Here is a 19,146-nt window from a genome sequence, read left to right as displayed (position 1 = left end):
AGTCCGACATTACTACTCAATAAAAGTAGGTGCGCCGTAATCAATACAATTTGAAGCCATCGTATGAACACAAGGACAAAAAATCAGATGACACGCTACGACACAGGAATTATAAAATAGACGTCAACAATCTTGAGCAACTGTATAATGAGCTTTACAAACTGGTGATTTCTGGTGATAACCCCGGCTTAAGGCGCTTGTACGTCTTCCCAGATGGACGTGAGTTTTAAGGTGCTATTCATTGTCTGCATTTCTGTCTTTTGTAGGTATTTACACAGTGGATACTTTGACAAAACATAATATTTTGCAGTGATCGTAAGTGCTGACTTAGCTTTCAGCGGTAAAGGAGGAATTTCGCCATCACGCGCATCTTCCTAAGTACTCATAACGGGACGACCGCTGATAGCCATCTGTAATATAAATTAATTTTGTGCTTAAAAGTGATTTTAATGATGAAATTAAACGTGATATTTCTATCGATTTGGGGGAATTCAAAAGGTTTTTTCGGTTGGTTTCTCTTCGGGGGTGTTAATTATAAACATAGTCATGTCATAGTACAGTTCACTTTAATATTAATTGTTCTGATAACAGTTTACAGGTCAAAATATGACAGTACAGATACCAAAACAGGACAACCGAATTCAGATGCACGTTTTTCAGTTTCCTTTAGTAATATGAATCTGTAATTCAAACAAGATGTGTGCTGGCGTTTTGCATTCAGTATACCTGAGTGAGTGAGTGAGTTGGGTTTAACGCCGCTTTTAACAGTATTCTAGTTATATCGCTTCGTGACAGCTTAATGTGGGAGGAAAGCCCGAAGTGATGCAGGTCTCAGACGGTTACCACTTCGGTGAAACCCGAAGCACGGGTATGGTGCTGACAAACCTAGAAACATAATTGGGGCGAACCGTGGATTCGAACCCACAATAATAGGTTTCTGGCATGCCCAGGGGACGCAACTCTGCACAGCGAATCGCGGTGCCTTAGACGACTGTGCCACCTGTGCTCCCCTGTATACCTGAAATAGTCCCTTTGATTAATAATGTCGACAGTATACTTTTCCAGTTGACCGAAAAAAACGAAATTGTTCAACTTGAGATTCACAAATATAGATGTAATAATTATGCAAAATGTTTACACAAATGTAATATGGTCCCTCCCCTTTGTATAAATCAATTTAAATTATTTTAATTGCTCTTTCAAGCAAAAAAAGAAAAATTGCCGACTTACTCCAATACCTAGGTGTGAACCTTTCAGTACGTACAAAGATGAGACGGCGTGAAATGTGTTTTTGAAATTGGATCGAATTTAGTTCATTACGATTTATGTTAGGTCATATTCATCACATTTGTTTCACTGACATCTCTTACTCCAGAATTATTACTTCTTGAACGACATATATTTTGTATTAAATTGTACAAAGTATATTTATAAAATGCCAATCATAAAACATGATCTCTGATCAAACCTACTACACTAAATAAGCCTATATGGCAATACGTGTCTATCTTTATTCGGTTCTCCAAACGGCACGAGAAAGAGAGTAAAATCCAGATTCTCATTGTCAATCCAACCGAAAAATTGTGTGGAAAGTTTTCTCTGATTTCACTACTATGTCTGATTCGTGTTTATTTTGATTCGTCTTTTAACTGTACAGGCAAACAATATTGGAGTGGTCTCCCTTTGTTGATAAAGTCGAGTGGATCTATTTGTTGAGAAAATTGGGAGAGATGACGTATCAGTTGACTTGTCTCGCACTTTTTGCGTTTTCTCTTTATACGATTGCATGTGCCAATAAATATACCAAGGAAGTGAATAAGAATTGGCACGAAGATGAGAACAATCCGTTCAAAAGTCTGAAAGTTAACCAACTTTGGGAGAAGGCCAAGAAGGTGAGTGTTGGAAATGTAAGCTCGAGGCCCATAGGTCCGGGTCATTGCCAAGATATGGATTGTTCTACAAGTCTGGTTCTTATCTATGTAGTATAATAGACTATAGTGTACAACGTTACACGCAGTTGATATAAATGTTTCTCAAGTATGTACATGTACCTTGTAGTAAATTGACTTTGACATCACTGTGCTTTTTAAAGATAATAACTTTTTTGATGTTTTCCATGGATAGGCCTGTGGCTTTCTTAGATGATGATGTCTGTTTTGCCCAGTTTTACTGGTAACTTTACACATAATTGATCTGTATAGTTATAGTATGCAGCATGTACAGTAAAAGATATATTTTAGGTTCTGTGTAAGAAATAATAAACATTACATACTTGTGGGTTTAATTGTGCTCGTTTGTAATTCAAATTTGGCATTCAGCGATTCCATACCATATACTTTCAGCCCACATCGTGGGGGAGGGGCTCCCAGTGCATACATCAGCTTTTAAACACTTAACAGGGTTTTGGGGGAAGAGCAGCTTTTTGCGCTTAATATAAAAAAAAATAAAAACATGAATGTAGTTTTTCTTTGTTAGTCAAAAGTATTGAATTAATTGTTATTCTTGTTGAAAAACATATCACAATATGTTGCCTTCATTATTTTTGTGTGTTAAAGGAGGTAGAATCTATATCATGTATATGTTTACCATGTTTACACAAAAAATGTACACCATTTTTTTATGTTTATACCTTCTTAAAAGCATAATCATATGTAAGTCAATTGTTATATATAAAAAGTCAACAATAATAACTTTAGAGATTCAGCCAATCAGGAACTAGTAGACCGCTAGTGGGCATGGCCTACTATTTTTTGTTTCATGGGACCTTAAATGAGTAAATATTCATTTCAATTTATTTATATCATTGTATGTAATGGGGTTTTTTATGCACCTCCCTGCACCCTCTGTCTGTTTCCTCTTAGCCCTGGTGCTCTGTTTCCGGTGTGTTCAATGTAGGTATAGATACTCATCAGTAATGTGAGACAGAATATGTGTAAGAATATGAGACATTGTATTCAGAATAACAGACTAGTGGCCATGTCTATCCCTGAAACTGTTTACTTCATGAAATCATTGCTCCATATTTGCTAGGACTGCAAATTGCAGTCTATGTTTGCTATCTCTTGTTGAAATGATAATACTTGTTGATAAGCTATTAAAATAGATTCTTGCAGCATGAAAACAATTAAATTCCCCATAAGATATCAGCCAATGTCATGAATGTCTTATGAAATAAGATACACATTTACGTTGTTTAACATTGAAACAGGAATCTTGCACTGTGTCCTGTTTGTCATGTTAATTGACAGGGTTTTACTGTAAATTGTATGAGGATCATGAGGCGTACATGGGGGTTTTATTCACCCCTTGTTATGACATAGACATATATATTTTATTTATGTGTCACATGTTGTATGTGTACACATTAGACATAAACAACTTGCGTAAATACATACAACATGAGGCCATTAAAGGTCGATGAGACACAATGGACAATCAAAAACATTATTTATATAAAAGAATTATAAGTTATAGGATTGCAAAACCTGATAAAAATGAATTACAGTTTTAAGTAAGGAAAAGTTGCCTGCGTGCAAACATTTTTTAAATAAGTGCGGCAAGAGGTTTTATATACGTGTTACAGTTCATTAAGAACACTGACTGGTCCACAGAAGAGAATGAAATAAATATGGGATCAGACTTTATAATTCTCGACCATAAATCATATCTTAAGTCAGAATAAAATGGACAGTTAATGAGAAAATGTATCTCATCTTCTACAGCTTTATTATTACATAATTTACATATTCTATCCTGTAAAGGTGTGATAGGTTTAGCAAATCTACTAATTTCAACTTGTAAGGGGTTTAGGTTTAATACCATTCACCAACGAGGGATGCATAAAACCCCATGTATCCTGAGTGATCCTGCTCCAACCAATTTATCTTTACAACATGTTTTAATCTGCTATTGTGAAAGAATGAAAACAAATTCATAAATCAAGTAAGGATAAGATTTATGGATGAACATCTTCTTTATTACAATAACAGCTGTTGGATTGAGCTATGTCGCAAAGAAATAATATTTCGCTTTGCTTCAAGGTTAAATATCTATTTGTAGTGACTTAGTCGTGAATCAAAGTGAAATATTCTGGAAAAAAAGGAGAAAATTGTGATTGCACATTGTGTGAATGACGTGTCAATCTAAATAAGTTACCTCAGGAATGACGTCTCTGAAATTGTCAGCAATGAAAGTACACTCCATTGAAATTGAAATTGAAAGAATTAAAACCAGGTAAATTTTATATGATTTTTATATGTTCAAAGTTGGGACTGGCAAAAATTGGGTGGGACTGGTCATTTTTAGGTCACTATGCGACGCTTATCTCTATTCATCTCACTTCATGTTCAGTGGTACCAAGTTTAGTTCATTAGAACCAAGTTTAGTTCATTAGAACCAAGCTTTGTTCATTAGAACCAAGCTTAGTTCATTAGAACCAAGTTTAGTTCATCAGTACCAAGTTTAGTTCATTAGTGTCCATGTTGTTTTCAGCGGCTGTCGGGACCCCGTCTAGCTGACATGTACGCAGATCTGCGTGTCCAGGACAAGTACGAGATGGAGTTGAAGAAGTACCTGCTGGATGATCTGGACAAGGATGGGATGAAGGAGGCGGAGACCAGGCTCCGATTCAGGAGTGAGTACACAGGACATTAGCCCACAATAAGCCAGCCTGATTTCACAAGGTTAACTTAAACATGTTAAATATTTAAATAAACACATCATTTAAGATTTACGTTTTAGTTCTTCAAAATGTCTTTGTAACTGTGTGAAGTGTTAGTTAACATGGTTGGGTGAGTGAGTGGGATTTTACACGACTTTTAGCAATATCATGGTGGGGAACACCAGAAGGGTCTATCCTCACACATTGTATCCAAGTTGGAATTGAACCCAGGCCTTTGGCATGTTAGACGAACGCTTTAACCATTGTCGTATATTTTATCATATACAATTTAGGGATGTAACAAACAGGTTTATAACGAGATGACAGACACAGCTAAAACACTTTGTGGTCCCATGTTTACTCTGTCAACGATAGTGTTTATGTTTATTACGAACTGTTAATCTCTGAGCTGGTCACACGTCACTCATCAGCCAATCAAAACATCCACAGCCACACGCGTCTGTTCAAAACGCCAGCAAACAACTGAGGGCAATTGTTTAATTAACTGGATTAAAAACTGACACGTTGTCCTTAATTTACACCATCAGTTACTAGAAACACAGTGATTAGGCTATAGCCTTTAGTTGATATACTCTCTCAATAAAATGTGATGACTAGTGTGAGAAGATTCAGTTTTGATAAAATTACCACGGTAGACACAGTCGAAATGCTTCTAACAAACTAAAATAAGTGGTCTCTTTGAGTTTGTTATACCGTAGTTTACTGTAGTATGTGTACATATGAAAAGGAAATATTGATTATATGTCTGGACTTGACAATCTGCTGGATTTGCCAAGAAATGATGTGAATGAATCAATAAAGTATGCTGTCGTTAATATTTATGTCAGCAAATGCGCAGTCACTGATCATGTGTTGTAAGTCCAGTATCACAATGCACTGATGGATCAATGGATTGTTTTTGCACTACCATGACTATGACTTGGAAGTCTCATCCTTTGACAGAATTACGGTGTAAACAGCTGAAAGGGGCCACACTCCCAATAGGATCTTTTGTTTGTTGTTTCAAGTATATTTAAGGTACCGTATTCAACATAATAAGTGCCCACGGCGATATTTGCTAATATATTGACTAGTGAACAATCCCAATTAGCACCCCTTCGGATTGATCAATGTACACAAGACTTATTTATTCGCGTACAATACGCACTCGTGTGTTATATGCACCCTTAATTATAGGCAATTAAATTCTGGAAAAATATATATGTCGTATATAAACATTTCAGGCTGTCAGCATAAACCATGAAATTTATCTTTCAACTTTGTTGTTTTTCACCAAAATAATATTCTAATAAGAGTCCCCTATTTCTTATTTTGAGAGCGCCCTGGGCGCTTATTACGTGGAATACGGTATTTAAGAACAGAGATGACAACTGCAGTGATTATGTTTGAGTGCAAGCTGATGCACACTGAGCTGGTTAGTATCTTAGATTGTATCATCAATGTGCTCCCTGCTTCCCACAGCTATTGTGAAGAATTATGGCTTGCTGGAGCAGTTCAAGCATGTTGATCCTGAGATGTCCAATGACATTCCCACTGGGAGTGACTTAGACAAGACAATGGAGTTGGGTGACAAGAAGCTGCAGAAGATCTGGAAGAAAGCCTTGCTGTCCGGGTTCAGTGGTATGTCTGTGCTAGATTGTAGAAGGCAGGGATAGACTGTGGTAGGCAGGGAGAGACTGGTGGGCAGGGATAGACTATGATGGGCAGGGATAGACTGTGGTGGGCAGGGAGAGACTGGTGGGCAGGGATAGACTATGATGGGCAGGGATAGACTGTGATGGGCAGGGATGGACTGTGGTGGGCAGGCATGGACTGTGGTGGGCAGGGATGGGCTGTGGTGGGCAGGCATGGACTGTGGTGGGCAGGGACGGACTGTGGTGGGCAGGGATAGACTGTGTAGGGCAGGGATAGAGTGTGGTGGGCAGGGATAGACTGTGGAAGGCAGGGATAGACTATGATGGGCAGGGATAGACTGTGGTGGGCAGGGATAGACTATGATGGGCAGGGATAGACTGTGGAAGGCAGGGATAGAGTGTGTCGGGCAGGGATAGAGTGTGGTGGGCAGGGATAGACTATGATCGGCAGGGATAGAGTGTGGAAGGCAGGGATAGAGTGTGGAAGGCAGGGATAGAGTGTGGTGGGCAGGGATAGACTATGATGGGCAGGGATAGACTGTGGAAGGCAGGGATAGACTGTGGTGGGCAGGGATAGACTATGATGAGCAGGGATAGACTATGATGGGCAGGGATAAACTGTGATGGGCAGGGATAAACTGTGGTGGGCAGGGAGAGACTGTGGTGGGCAGGGAGAGACTGGAAGGCAGGGATAGACTGTGGTGGGCAGGGATAAACTGTGGTGGGCAGGGATAGACTGTGGTGGGCAGGGAGAGACTGTGGTGGGCAGGGATAGACTGTGGTGGGCAGGGAGAGACTGTGGTGGGCAGGGATAGACTGTGGAAGGCAGGGGTGGACTGTGGTGGGCAGGGATAGACTGTGGTGGGCAGGGATAGACTATGATGGGCAGGGATAAACTGTGATGGGCAGGGATAAGCTGTGGTGGGCAGGGATGGACTGTGATGGGCAGGGAGAGACTGTGGTGGGCAGGGGTGGACTGTGATGGGCAGGGATAGACTGTGGTGGGCAGGGATAGACTGTGATGGGCAGGGAGAGACTGTGGTGGGCAGGGAGAGACTGTGGTGGGCAGGGAGAGACTGTGGTGGGCAGGGATAGACTGTGGTGGGCAGGGATAGACTGTGATGGGCAGGGATGGACTGTGATGGGCAGGGAGAGACTGTGATGGGCAGGGATAGACTATGATGGGCAGGGATAGACTGTGGTGGGCAGGGATAGACTGTGATGGGCAGGGATAGACTGTGGAAGGCGGGGATAGACTGTGGTGGGCAGGGATAGACTGTGGTGGGCAGGGATAGACTATGATGGGCAGGGAGAGATTGTGGAAGGCAGGGAGAGATTGTGGTGGGCAGGGAGAGACTGTGGTGGGCAGGGATAGACTGTGGTGGGCAGGGATAAACTGTGGTGGGCAGGGATAGACTGTGGTGGGCAGGGAGAGACTGTGGTGGGCAGGGATAGACTGTGGAAGGCAGGGGTGGACTGTGGTGGGCAGGGATAGACTGTGGTGGGCAGGGATAGACTATGATGGGCAGGGATAGACTATGATGGGCAGGGATAAACTGTGATGGGCAGGGATAAGCTGTGGTGGGCAGGGATGGACTGTGATGGGCAGGGAGAGACTGTGGTGGGCAGGGGTGGACTGTGATGGGCAGGGATAGACTGTGGTGGGCAGGGATAGACTGTGGTGGGCAGGGAGAGACTGTGGTGGGAAGGGAGAGACTGTGGTGGGCAGGGAGAGACTGTGGTGGGCAGGGATAGACTGGTGGGCAGGGATAGACTGTGATGGGCAGGAATAGACTGTGATGGGCAGGGATGGACTGTGATGGGCAGGGAGAGACTGGTGGGCAGGGATAGACTATGATGGGCAGGGATAGACTGTGGAAGGCAGGGATAGACTGTGGTGGGCAGGGATAGACTGTGATGGGCAGGGATAGACTGTGGAAGGCAGGGATAGACTGTGGTGGGCAGGGATAGACTGTGGTGGGCAGGGATAGACTATGATGGGCAGGGAGAGATTGTGGAAGGCAGGGAGAGATTGTGGTGGGCAGGGAGAGACTGTGGTGGGCAGGGATAGACTGTGGTGGGCAGGGATAGACTGTGGTGGGCAGGGATAGACTATGATGGGCAGGGATAGACTGTGGTGGGCAGGGATAGACTGTGGTGGGCAGGGAGAGACTGTGGTGGGCAGGGAGAGACTGTGGTGGGCAGGGAGAGACTGTGGTGGGCAGGGATAGACTGTGATGGGCAGGGATAAACTGTGGTGGGCAGGGAGAGATTGTGGAAGGCAGGGATAGACTGTGGTGGGCAGGGATAGACTATGGTGGGCAGGGATAGACTATGATGGGCAGGGAGAGATTGTGGAAGGCAGGGATAGACTGTGGAAGGCAGGGATAGACTGTGGAAGGCAGGGATAGACTGTGGAAGGCAGGGATAGACTGTGGTGGGCAGGGAGAGACTGTGGTGGGCAGGGAGAGACTATGATGGGCAGGGATAGACTATGATGGGCAGGGAGAGACTGTGGAAGGCAGGGATAGACTGTGGAAGGCAGGGATAGACTGTGGAAGGCAGGGATAGACTGTGGTGGGCAGGGATAGACTGTGGAAGGCAGGGATAGACTGTGGTGGGCAGGGAGAGACTGTGGTGGGCAGGGATAGACTATGATGGGCAGGGATAGACTGTGGAAGGCGGGGATAGACTGTGATGGGCAGGGAAACCGCTTGTCTAATACAGCTTGTGAGAGGCAGTATTTGCAATCTCAGTTGATTTGTGGCACTAGCATTATTGTGTGTGCTTCTTTAAATAGATACTTCCAAAATGCATCAAGATTGTATTTGCAGTATTTTAATGTAAGAGTATATTTAGTATTTTAATGAAACACAGATGACATACATGTCATAATATAATATAATATTATATAATTTACTCAGCAGAACAACTAGAATGTGTATACCATGCTTCCTTCATAGTTATTACCTCTATATTGCATTGGGAAATATGTTCATGTTTTCCCTGATTTATGACTGTTGTTCAGATGAAGAGCTGGACAAATTAAAGATGGAGTTTTGGCACCAACAGATGAAGATCGACGAATACAATTCAGTGAGAGATGAAATGACTGGTGTGGATGGTAGGTGTTTCTCTCCCTTGATTACACTCCATGCAGGAGTTACTCCCCTTTCCTCTCTGTTCAAGAAGCTCCTCACAGCGCGTTCGCAGAGCTCTCTACACTGTTGCTGCCACCAGTGAAACCTCCCCACTGTGATAGGTGGCCATAACCATGCTTGGAGTTGAACTCCTGGCTGATATGTTTACAAACAAGTAATGACTGTCGTGATGCCGTATACTCTTACCACAGCTAAATTATTTTCTTTGTTTGTCAATTTGAATTTCTATTTCATTTTAACTATCATATCATATCATGTAATATTGGTATAGTGAAAATGTAAGGGGGAAGTTGGGTGATTTTATGTTCGTCTGCAATCTCAAACCAATCTGATGAAACTAACAAAAACTAAAATTCATCTGGGAAATAAGTTGAAAACTTTTTCAAAACTTTAGTATGTTGGCATTCCCAAAGACACAAACAAAAGTATAAACATTACAATATTTGAAGTTAGAGGGTAAATTTCATGATTCTTGTAATGGCCGCTCCCACACTGATGGCAGCGATATTAACAAGACTGTAACGAAGGTGTCACACCTTGTCTGTTCAGAAGCTTGCTTTAAAAGAAAATTAATGGGTCAACGTTGTTTTGGAACTACCCATTTCTATGTTGAGGTAACACATGGTCGCTGGCTGAGAACAGGTCCATCAGGGTTACCATGGTTACAAGGATGAGTTCAGAGGGGACAATCTATTTGAAAGCAATTGGGAATAAACATGTATTCTTTTATTACTTTGTTTTTCATGTTTGTTGTTTCAATGCTTGGTAATACAGATTTATGTATGAAAAGACTGAGTCATGGCTGAGGGCCGTTCAGGTATAGAAATAGTGCCCAACAGTCTGTTCCTATCATACGCATCAAAAATTGGACTGGATCATTGGATTCAGTGACTTGTTTGATTATTTGCCAGCATAGCCCCATGGCATGGCACGTGGCTCATTGTCTCAAGCACATGTTTGTGTGACCTAGACTAGGCTCTGTACAGGCTGCCTTGATGCAGCTTGAGTAATTCTGACTGTGGCGTAAAATAATAACCAAGTATTCAAACATAAGAAACCTATAGAATTGTAAATTTGGCAAAACGAAAATTATTATGTTGGGTAGACAATTCCGTAAAGGAAAATAAAATTTAATTCTCAAGTGTCTCCTTCTCTGCAAATAGGAAGATTAGATGTGTGTGTTCCTCTCCACCTCATGCACACAGACACATGATTAACTATATGCATTCCCTGGCCTGCACACAGACACATGATTCCCTGTATGTCACTCCCTGGCCTGAACACAGACCCATGATTCCTTGTATGTTCCTCTCCACCTCATGCACACAGACACATGATTCCCTATATGTCACTCCCTGGCCTGAACACAGACCCATGATTCCCTGTATGTTCCTCTCCACCTCATGCACACAGACACATGATTCCCTGTATGTCACTCCCTGGCCTGAACACAGACCCATGATTCCCTGTATGTTCCTCTCCACCTCATGCACACAGACACATGATTCCCTGTATGTCACTCCCTGGCCTGAACACAGACCCATGATTCCCTGTATGTTCCTCTCCACCTCATGCACACAGACACATGATTCCCTATATGTCCCTCTCCGCCTCATGCACACAGACACATGATTCCCTATATGTCACTCTCCACCTCATGCACACAGACCCATGATTCCCTGTATGTCCCTCTCCACCTCATGCACACAGACACATGATTCCCTGTATGTCCCTCTCCACCTCATGCACACAGACACATGATTCCCTGTATGTCCCTCTCCACCTCATGCACACAGACACATGATTCCCTATATGTCCCTCTCCACCTCATGCACACAGACACATGATTCCCTGTATGTCCCTCTCCACCTCATGCACACAGACCCATGATTCCCTGTATGTTCCTCTCCACCTCATGCACACAGACACATGATTCCCTATATGTCACTCTCCACCTCATGCACACAGACACATGATTCCCTATATGTCCCTCTCCACCTCATGCACACAGACACATGATTCCCTATATGTCACTCTCCACCTCATGCACACAGACCCATGATTCCCTGTATGTCCCTCTCCACCTCATGCACACAGACACATGATTCCCTATATGTCCCTCTCCACCTCATGCACACAGACACATGATTCCCTGTATGTCCCTCTCCACCTCATGCACACAGACCCATGATTCCCTGTATGTTCCTCTCCACCTCATGCACACAGACACATGATTCCCTATATGTCACTCTCCACCTCATGCACACAGACACATGATTCCCTATATGTCACTCTCCACCTCATGCACACAGACACATGATTCCCTGTATGTCCCTCTCCACCTCATGCACACAGACACATGATTCCCTATATGTCACTCCCTGGCCTGAACACAGACCCATGATTCCCTGTATGTTCCTCTCCACCTCATGCACACAGACACATGATTCCCTGTATGTTCCTCCCTTGCAGACATAGACAGCAACACCCTGGGGCGCGTGAAGACTGATGGCTTGGACTCCAAAGAGAAACACAAGGACCTGAAGATGAGACACAAGCAGGTAAAGGACGGCTACTTAAAGCTGGAGAGTCTGTCCACCAATAAGGATCTGGAGTTTGAGGACCCACGGGTCTACCAGCTCTGGGCAGTGGCCAAGAAAGCCAACATGTCTGAGGATGAACTCACATCTTTCAAGGTAAGGGATGAGCACAACGGTAATGAGGATGTCGTTGGTATAGTTTGATAATCAGTTGTTATATTAGTTAATAAGATAGGGGGAAATAAAACTGAACACGCTGATCTGAAGAATTGGATAAAAAATTGTGTCATATGATATGAGAGAGTGAGTATTGTTTTGTGCCGTTTTTAGCAATATTACAGCATGGAACACCAGAAATTGGCTTCACACATTGTGCCCATGTTGGGAATCGAACCCAGGCCTTCTGTATGATGAGTGAAGACTTTAACCACTAGACTACCGCACCGCCTATTGGATAATTAATTGGTTTATTAACAGTATTGTTTTGAGTAAGGTTATTAAAGTAATAAATTCCATTCTAAGCATATGTGAAATAATAATTTCACCAACTCTATCACTGTAGACATCATGACACTGTAGAAGACAAGACTTCTTCACTGCCTGTGGACATCGGACAGATTATTAGAGTCATGTTATGTCAGGGTAACCGGTGATGTCACAATGGTCAGCAAAGGCTTGTGATGCAATTTCATTGCAGTGATGTCTCCCAATTGACATATCCTGTGGAAGCCAGTTTGGGATGATAAATTAATGTCGGTATCCGCCAGAATCCTTATCAGCACGACTCTGTTTTGGGCAGATTCGACTGTATTTTAATTGTATAGTATTGTATAGGGCCTCATCGCCTGCTTGGCCTCATCACCTGCTTGGCTTGATCTTTTCTTGTAATTCTTTGTTTCAGAGTGAATTGAAACATTTTGAACATAGAATCAGCAAGCATGAATATATGAAAGACCAAGTATTGATGTCAAAATATGAACTGCGTGGGGAGGTCAAAGATGGGCAATATCCCGATAAACATAAAAAGTTGGAAGAGAAGGCTCAGGACTATGGCAGAAAGGTAGGTCCTCTTTGAGCACAACATCTCATAACGATCCTTGTATGGCAGAAAGGTAGGTCCTCCTTGAGCACAACATCTCATAACGATCCTTGTATGGCAGAAAGGTAGGTCCTCTTTGAGCACAACATCTCATAACGATCCTTGTATGGCAGAAAGGTAGGTCCTCCTTGAGCACAACATCTCATAACAATCCTTGTATGGCAGAAAGGTAGGTCCTCCTTGAGCACAACATCTCATAACGATCCTTGTATGGCAGAAAGGTAGGTCCTCTTTGAGCACAACATCTCATAACGATCCTTGTATGGCAGAAAGGTAGGTCCTCCTTGAGCACAACATCTCATAACGATCCTTGTATGGCAGAAAGGTAGGTCCTCCTTGAGCACAACTTCTCATAACGATCCTTGTATGGCAGAAAGGTAGGTCCTCCTTGAGCACAACATCTCATAACGATCCTTGTATGGCAGAAAGGTAGGTCCTCCTTGAGCACAACTTCTCATAACGATCCTTGTATGGCAGAAAGGTAGGTCCTCCTTGAGCACAACATCTCATAACGATCCTTGTATGGCAGAAAGGTAGGTCCTCCTTGAGCACAACATCTCATAACGATCCTTGTATGGCAGAAAGGTAGGTCCTCCTTGAGCACAACATCTCATAACGATCCTTGTATGGCAGAAAGGTAGGTCCTCTTTGAGCACAACATCTCATAACGATCCTTGTATGGCAGAAAGGTAGGTCCTCTTTGAGCACAACATCTCATAACGATCCTTGTATGGCAGAAAGGTAGGTCCTCCTTGAGCACAACATCTCATAACGATCCTTGTATGGCAGAAAGGTAGGTCCTCTTTGAGCACAACATCTCATAACGATCCTTGTATGGCAGAAAGGTAGGTCCTCTTTGAGCACAACATCTCATAACGATCCTTGTATGGCAGAAAGGTAGGTCCTCCTTGAGCACAACATCTCATAACGATCCTTGTATGGCAGAAAGGTAGGTCCTCCTTGAGCACAACATCTCATAACGATCCTTGTATGGCAGAAAGGTAGGTCCTCCTTGAGCACAACATCTCATAACGATCCTTGTATGGCAGAAAGGTAGGTCCTCCTTGAGCACAACATCTCATAACGATCCTTGTCATTGCTGCGGCATCCGGCAGGTACATACTGAGAACTGTGGGGGGTGTTTTTATCCCCAGTGTGAGAATGTTTCAGCAACAAGTTTTCAAAAATATTCAAAATTAATTGCATGTGGTTGAATGTTTGTCCTAAAATGTAATAATACTTAAGTTGATAAATGACTGTTTTCTCATGAACTTTTACATGTTTTGTGATGTGACCAATCTCATTAAAATCAGACCTCGGTTCTCGCTACCGCTAAACAAAGATCTGAGGACATCCCATTAGGAGTCACTTCAGAACGACCTTTCATCCAACCAATCAGAGCATCGCTTACCAGATTATGAAAGTGACAGTCGGAATGTGATTTCTGATCATCCAACCTCGAAAACTTTAAAACAGGGTATTCCGAACGATAGTTACGGGCTTAACGACTGGATCCATACAATCTAGACCATCTATTAGCCATTCCAGAATGTTCTTTTGTTCAGGTTTCAAATTTGTAATCGAGAATTTGTCAAAATATTCATTCTGATTGGTCATTTCATTGGTCGGTCAAAGTTTGCGCAAGGTCGTTCTGGGATGGGATGTCCTCAGATCTTTGTTTAGCGGTAGCGAGAACTAAGATCTGATTTTAATGAGATTGTGATGTGACAAGCCCATGAAGATACTCGGTAGAATAGGTCCCAGAGTCACGTTCCACAAAGCTCTCTCAGTGCTGTTATCGTAAGTTTATGTTAAACTATGTGGTTACGATCATCTTAGCACTAAGATCGATTTGTGAAATGGGGCCCTATACACGATGCTTTTAAGGGCCAGCGAGTGCGGGTGGGATGTTTCCAAGGTCTGGCTAATCATGTCATTGTGACCTGATAGTGTTGATGCTCATGCTATCAACCATTAGTTTTCCTGCTCAGTTTTGATAATTTACTGGCTGCAGCATTGACATATCAGTAGTTGTAATTTTAGGTAGCATAGGTAAAACCAGATACCTTCCATCTTATTGTTAGGGAATATGCACAAGCTCCTTGAAACAAATGCTGTCATAAATGTCGTTTTCAGATTGCAGATTTAATGACAAACTCCATGTGTATATGTTGAAATGTGTCCCGGTAGATGACACTGATGATTTGCTGCACACCATCATGGAACTTCTATTTTCAAATAATATTTATATGTTGATGTCCTATTTTATGATGTTTATGAATTACCTTGATATTTAATTTTGAAGTTTAATCATATTAAACCATACAAATGCAAGCAGTTATTTATTTCCATATTTTGTGCATCATTGCCCTAATTAAAAAATAAGCATTCTACCTCATGCTGCTGTATTAGAGGCATCAAAGAAGCATGGTGGATGGTAGCTGATATTCTGTAGATGTACCCTAATTTTAGACAGGCTTGGAACAATATTCATTGTCTCACTTATGCTGTGAAAGAACTGTGATTACCACTGTGTTTGTAAGATGTTTTCATCACTTTATTTTCAGGTGAAGAAAATCCATGCTGATTTGAAAAAACAAGTTGATAAAGCTTTTGCCAGACATACAGAGTTATAGTGAATCCAAGTCAAGAAATCATAGTTTCAATATTATGAATAGTTATGTAGGTCTGAATGTGAAATCTCTTTCTTCAAGTCTTTTGTTGATAACAGGCATTTAGTTCATGGAGGGTAGAAACAGCTCGGATGTAAGAATCTTCTCAATTTTATGTGTTGTCAAACTTATTTGGTCATCAAGGTATAATTCCTATTGTTGATTGGTAGATCTGATTGACATTTATACAGATCTTCAAGTAAACACTGATTTTAGGACAAATTAAATAAAGGCTATCAGATATTGAAATATTCAATTTTGTCATTTTGTTAAATGACAAGGTTGGATAAGGGACATTTGGGGCTGACTAGAAATGTTTAAAGTTGTTGAAAACTTTGAAGTATTGATTGAGAGTAATCAGACATGTTTAAATAGCTGCAATCTAGTCTTTTATAGATGAAATATATAAATATGGCTGATATAAGTCATAAGTATGAGCGAGCGAATTTTTTTATCCTATGTTTTAATCTTCATCTCCCATGTAAATCAGCTTGGGTCAAGTACTTGCACACATTCATATATTTGAAAATGCTTCTTGAAAAAATCTTTTAACTCATTTTATGCTTATCTGTTTACTGTTGTCCTAAGACGGGCGGTCTGGTAGCCTAGTGGTTAAAGCGTTCACTCGTCACACCAAAGACCCAGGTTCGATTCCAGACATGAGTACAATGTGTGAAGCCCATTTCTGGTGTCCCCCGCCATGATGTTGCTGGAAAATTGCTAAAAGCGGCGTAAAACCATACTCATTCCCTCACCCTAAGACCCATACATCCAGTTGTTGAAATGATCAAAGACAGATCTCATTCACGTGAAAGCATCTGATTACTTTCATACTAATTTCTAAGCTTTTGCTCATTTTCTTAATGATGCTGATGACAAACCTCCTACTTTTCAAGTCAGCAGACTTCCCAGTCTTGACATGGGGGAGTTAACTCCTGTCAGCTTATAGACTTCAGCTGGAATTCAGTTGACCCAAATGAGTGGCAGTTCTCATGCACCTTTATTTAATCTTATAGCAGATGTTATGTCATTGTTCATTTTCTTTAATATTCTTTCCTTGATATTGGAACTATTTTCTGGCAGATATTCCCTCCTCTTCTTCAAATAATAAACTTCATATCACCTCACTATTCACCAGCATAACCATAAGCATGATAAGTGTTGGGCTCAAATAGTCCTCGGTGTGGACCATATTCAAATACATGTACAACGTTTCAGTTAAAAAACCTTTAACATTTTGTTGTTTAGATAGATAGCAGAAATATTTGGCTTGCAGAAATATTTGGCTTACATCAAGCGATAGCTTGGCATTAGACTGATTTATACAAGGATTTACACATGTGGTGATATATGATGACATAGCCCCACTTCACTGCTGTGTAACTGTCTCTGGGAGAATATAGATCACAACAACCTTTGATGTGTGTGTGTCAGTGTGGCTATGTCATATATGCAATATATATAACTCCTGTCGTCAACAACAAAGCTTGTTTGAGTAGATAGCCATTTCTTAGCTAGGGAGATTTCTTAGCCGTGAATCTGACAGGTTGTTAAGTTCTGATTTATGCATTCTTCACAATGTTCACTGTTGCTTTGCCTGAGGCTGTCCTTGGCTGTCATGGGTTGTCGGGCAAGCACACTGACAGATTGTTTCGTGTTGTGTACACACAGGAGATGGAAATCAATGAGGATGGTGTACATCTGTTACGTTGTTGAATGTGGAGGTGGGATAAGTGTGATGTCTACATGTGATGTGTACTTGTCATGGTGATAGACACAGTGAGACTTAAACATGGTGTCTGAATGAAATCACATATTAACCTTGTTAACATGATTTATCAAAAATGTCATGATGATGATGTCATTTCACGAAACTGATGTAATGGAAGAGAGATAGTTACATAACGGCATGGAGCAATTAATATCTGAAAAATGTTTTACTCTACTGAAAAGGAATACCATGTTTCAATTAATGCGTGTCTGATTAATGTTTATAATGCACACCCCAATTTTTCAGAACCTTCACACATACACTCATGCACACTAGGGTTGGCAAAAGAGATCGTGGATGGGTAGAAATATTAACGATTATTCATGTGAACATTGTGTCAGTGATCATATCTTACATAAACTATTATGATGAAATAAGTTTCAGATTTACCAAAACGTGCTTGTTGACAATAATGTCAATTGCTGAAGATGGAAAGTAACTGTTTTTGTTATATCTTAAATGTGCACAAAGTAATCTCTGCATAAATGTGCCACCACTCACAAGGGGAGTGAAATATGTTGATTTCTTTCGGAATTTATTTTACGTATTTGCTCAAAGTTAATTCTCTGATATTTATCGATAATTAATCAATATTTAGTTAACGATTATTGATCTCTAAGATCTGTATCAATAGCTAGCACTAATTCTCTCGCACATACACACACACACACACACACACACACACACACACAAATCCTTGATCCTACTTTGAATAACTTCAGAAAAGTTGTTCCCATGATTCCATTATCTATTCAGAATTAGATATTGTCACCTTAATTATCCCGGGGGCACGGGTGGCCCAGTCGTCTAAGGCGCCGCGATTCGCTGTGCAGAGTTGCGTCCCTTGGTTACGCCAGAAACCTATGATTGTGGGTTCGAATCCCGGTTCACCCCGATAATGTTTCTAGGATCGGGTGGTTCGGCCTCCATCACCCTCCAACAAGCGGCGGGTTGAACCAGCGTACAGCACAATGTGCCAGGTAGAAGATTTCAATTTATTCGTGACCAAAGCGCATGCAACAGGGTGGTTGAAATATTAAGTTCCAAGGTGCCGTTGTACAAAGCGATCTCAGCTGATCGTAACTCCCATACCTTAACATAGACTTACGACAGTCGAGGCGCTAAGGTTGTTTTGAACAACGGCACCCAGGTCTCTAAATACCCAGGTTTGGAAGCTTGTTCAAAGAAAATAATTCTGGTGCTTATTAGAGGATATACGTGTATAGGACAGTTAATATTGGTGCTGTTGGAGAGAGATGCTAAGAGCGGAGTGTGTTCCGTGTATTTAGTGCAGCCTAGATGATGATGATGATGATGGTGATGATGATCTAGCTAAGGCTGATGAGTTTGTATGCGTGGTAGTGTAGAGTGCTCCTGATGGCGTTACCGTGCAATATGTAGGTAGGTTTCTTACATTCCATATATTTGACAAGGCATGACTTTCCTGAAATAAAACCTGAAAAATGATGTTACTTATTTCTTTTTCATGTATTTTAGAAATACTTGAGTTCACAAAGGACCGTGTTGGCATAGTGAAAAGAACACATGTACCATGATCGAAAACAGGTTGATACAGAGTGAGTTGGGT

The 19,146-nt window shown here is 41.6% G+C and overlaps 1 protein-coding gene across 1 annotated transcript; it reads left to right on the top strand.

Annotated features, from left to right (window-relative positions):
• Nucleotides 1–1,676: 1,676 nt before the first annotated feature.
• On the top strand, nucleotides 1,677–19,025 carry LOC124131297 (alpha-2-macroglobulin receptor-associated protein-like). Its single transcript, XM_046494488.2, has 7 exons — nucleotides 1,677–1,892; nucleotides 4,492–4,633; nucleotides 6,143–6,301; nucleotides 9,344–9,439; nucleotides 11,949–12,172; nucleotides 12,918–13,076; nucleotides 15,683–19,025. The coding sequence occupies exons 1-7, from the start codon at nucleotides 1,731–1,733 to the stop codon at nucleotides 15,749–15,751; spliced, it is 1,011 nt and encodes a 336-aa protein (XP_046350444.2). The 5' UTR covers nucleotides 1,677–1,730; the 3' UTR covers nucleotides 15,752–19,025.
• The last annotated feature ends 121 nt before the right edge of the window (nucleotides 19,026–19,146 follow it).

The sequence above is a fragment of the Haliotis rufescens genome, unplaced genomic scaffold (assembly GCF_023055435.1).
Source record: "Haliotis rufescens isolate VD_foot unplaced genomic scaffold, xgHalRufe1.0.p SCAF_20, whole genome shotgun sequence".
NCBI lineage: Eukaryota > Metazoa > Mollusca > Gastropoda > Lepetellida > Haliotidae > Haliotis > Haliotis rufescens.
Note: the sequence above shows the minus strand (reverse complement) of the source record. Positions and strands in the feature narration are given on the sequence as shown.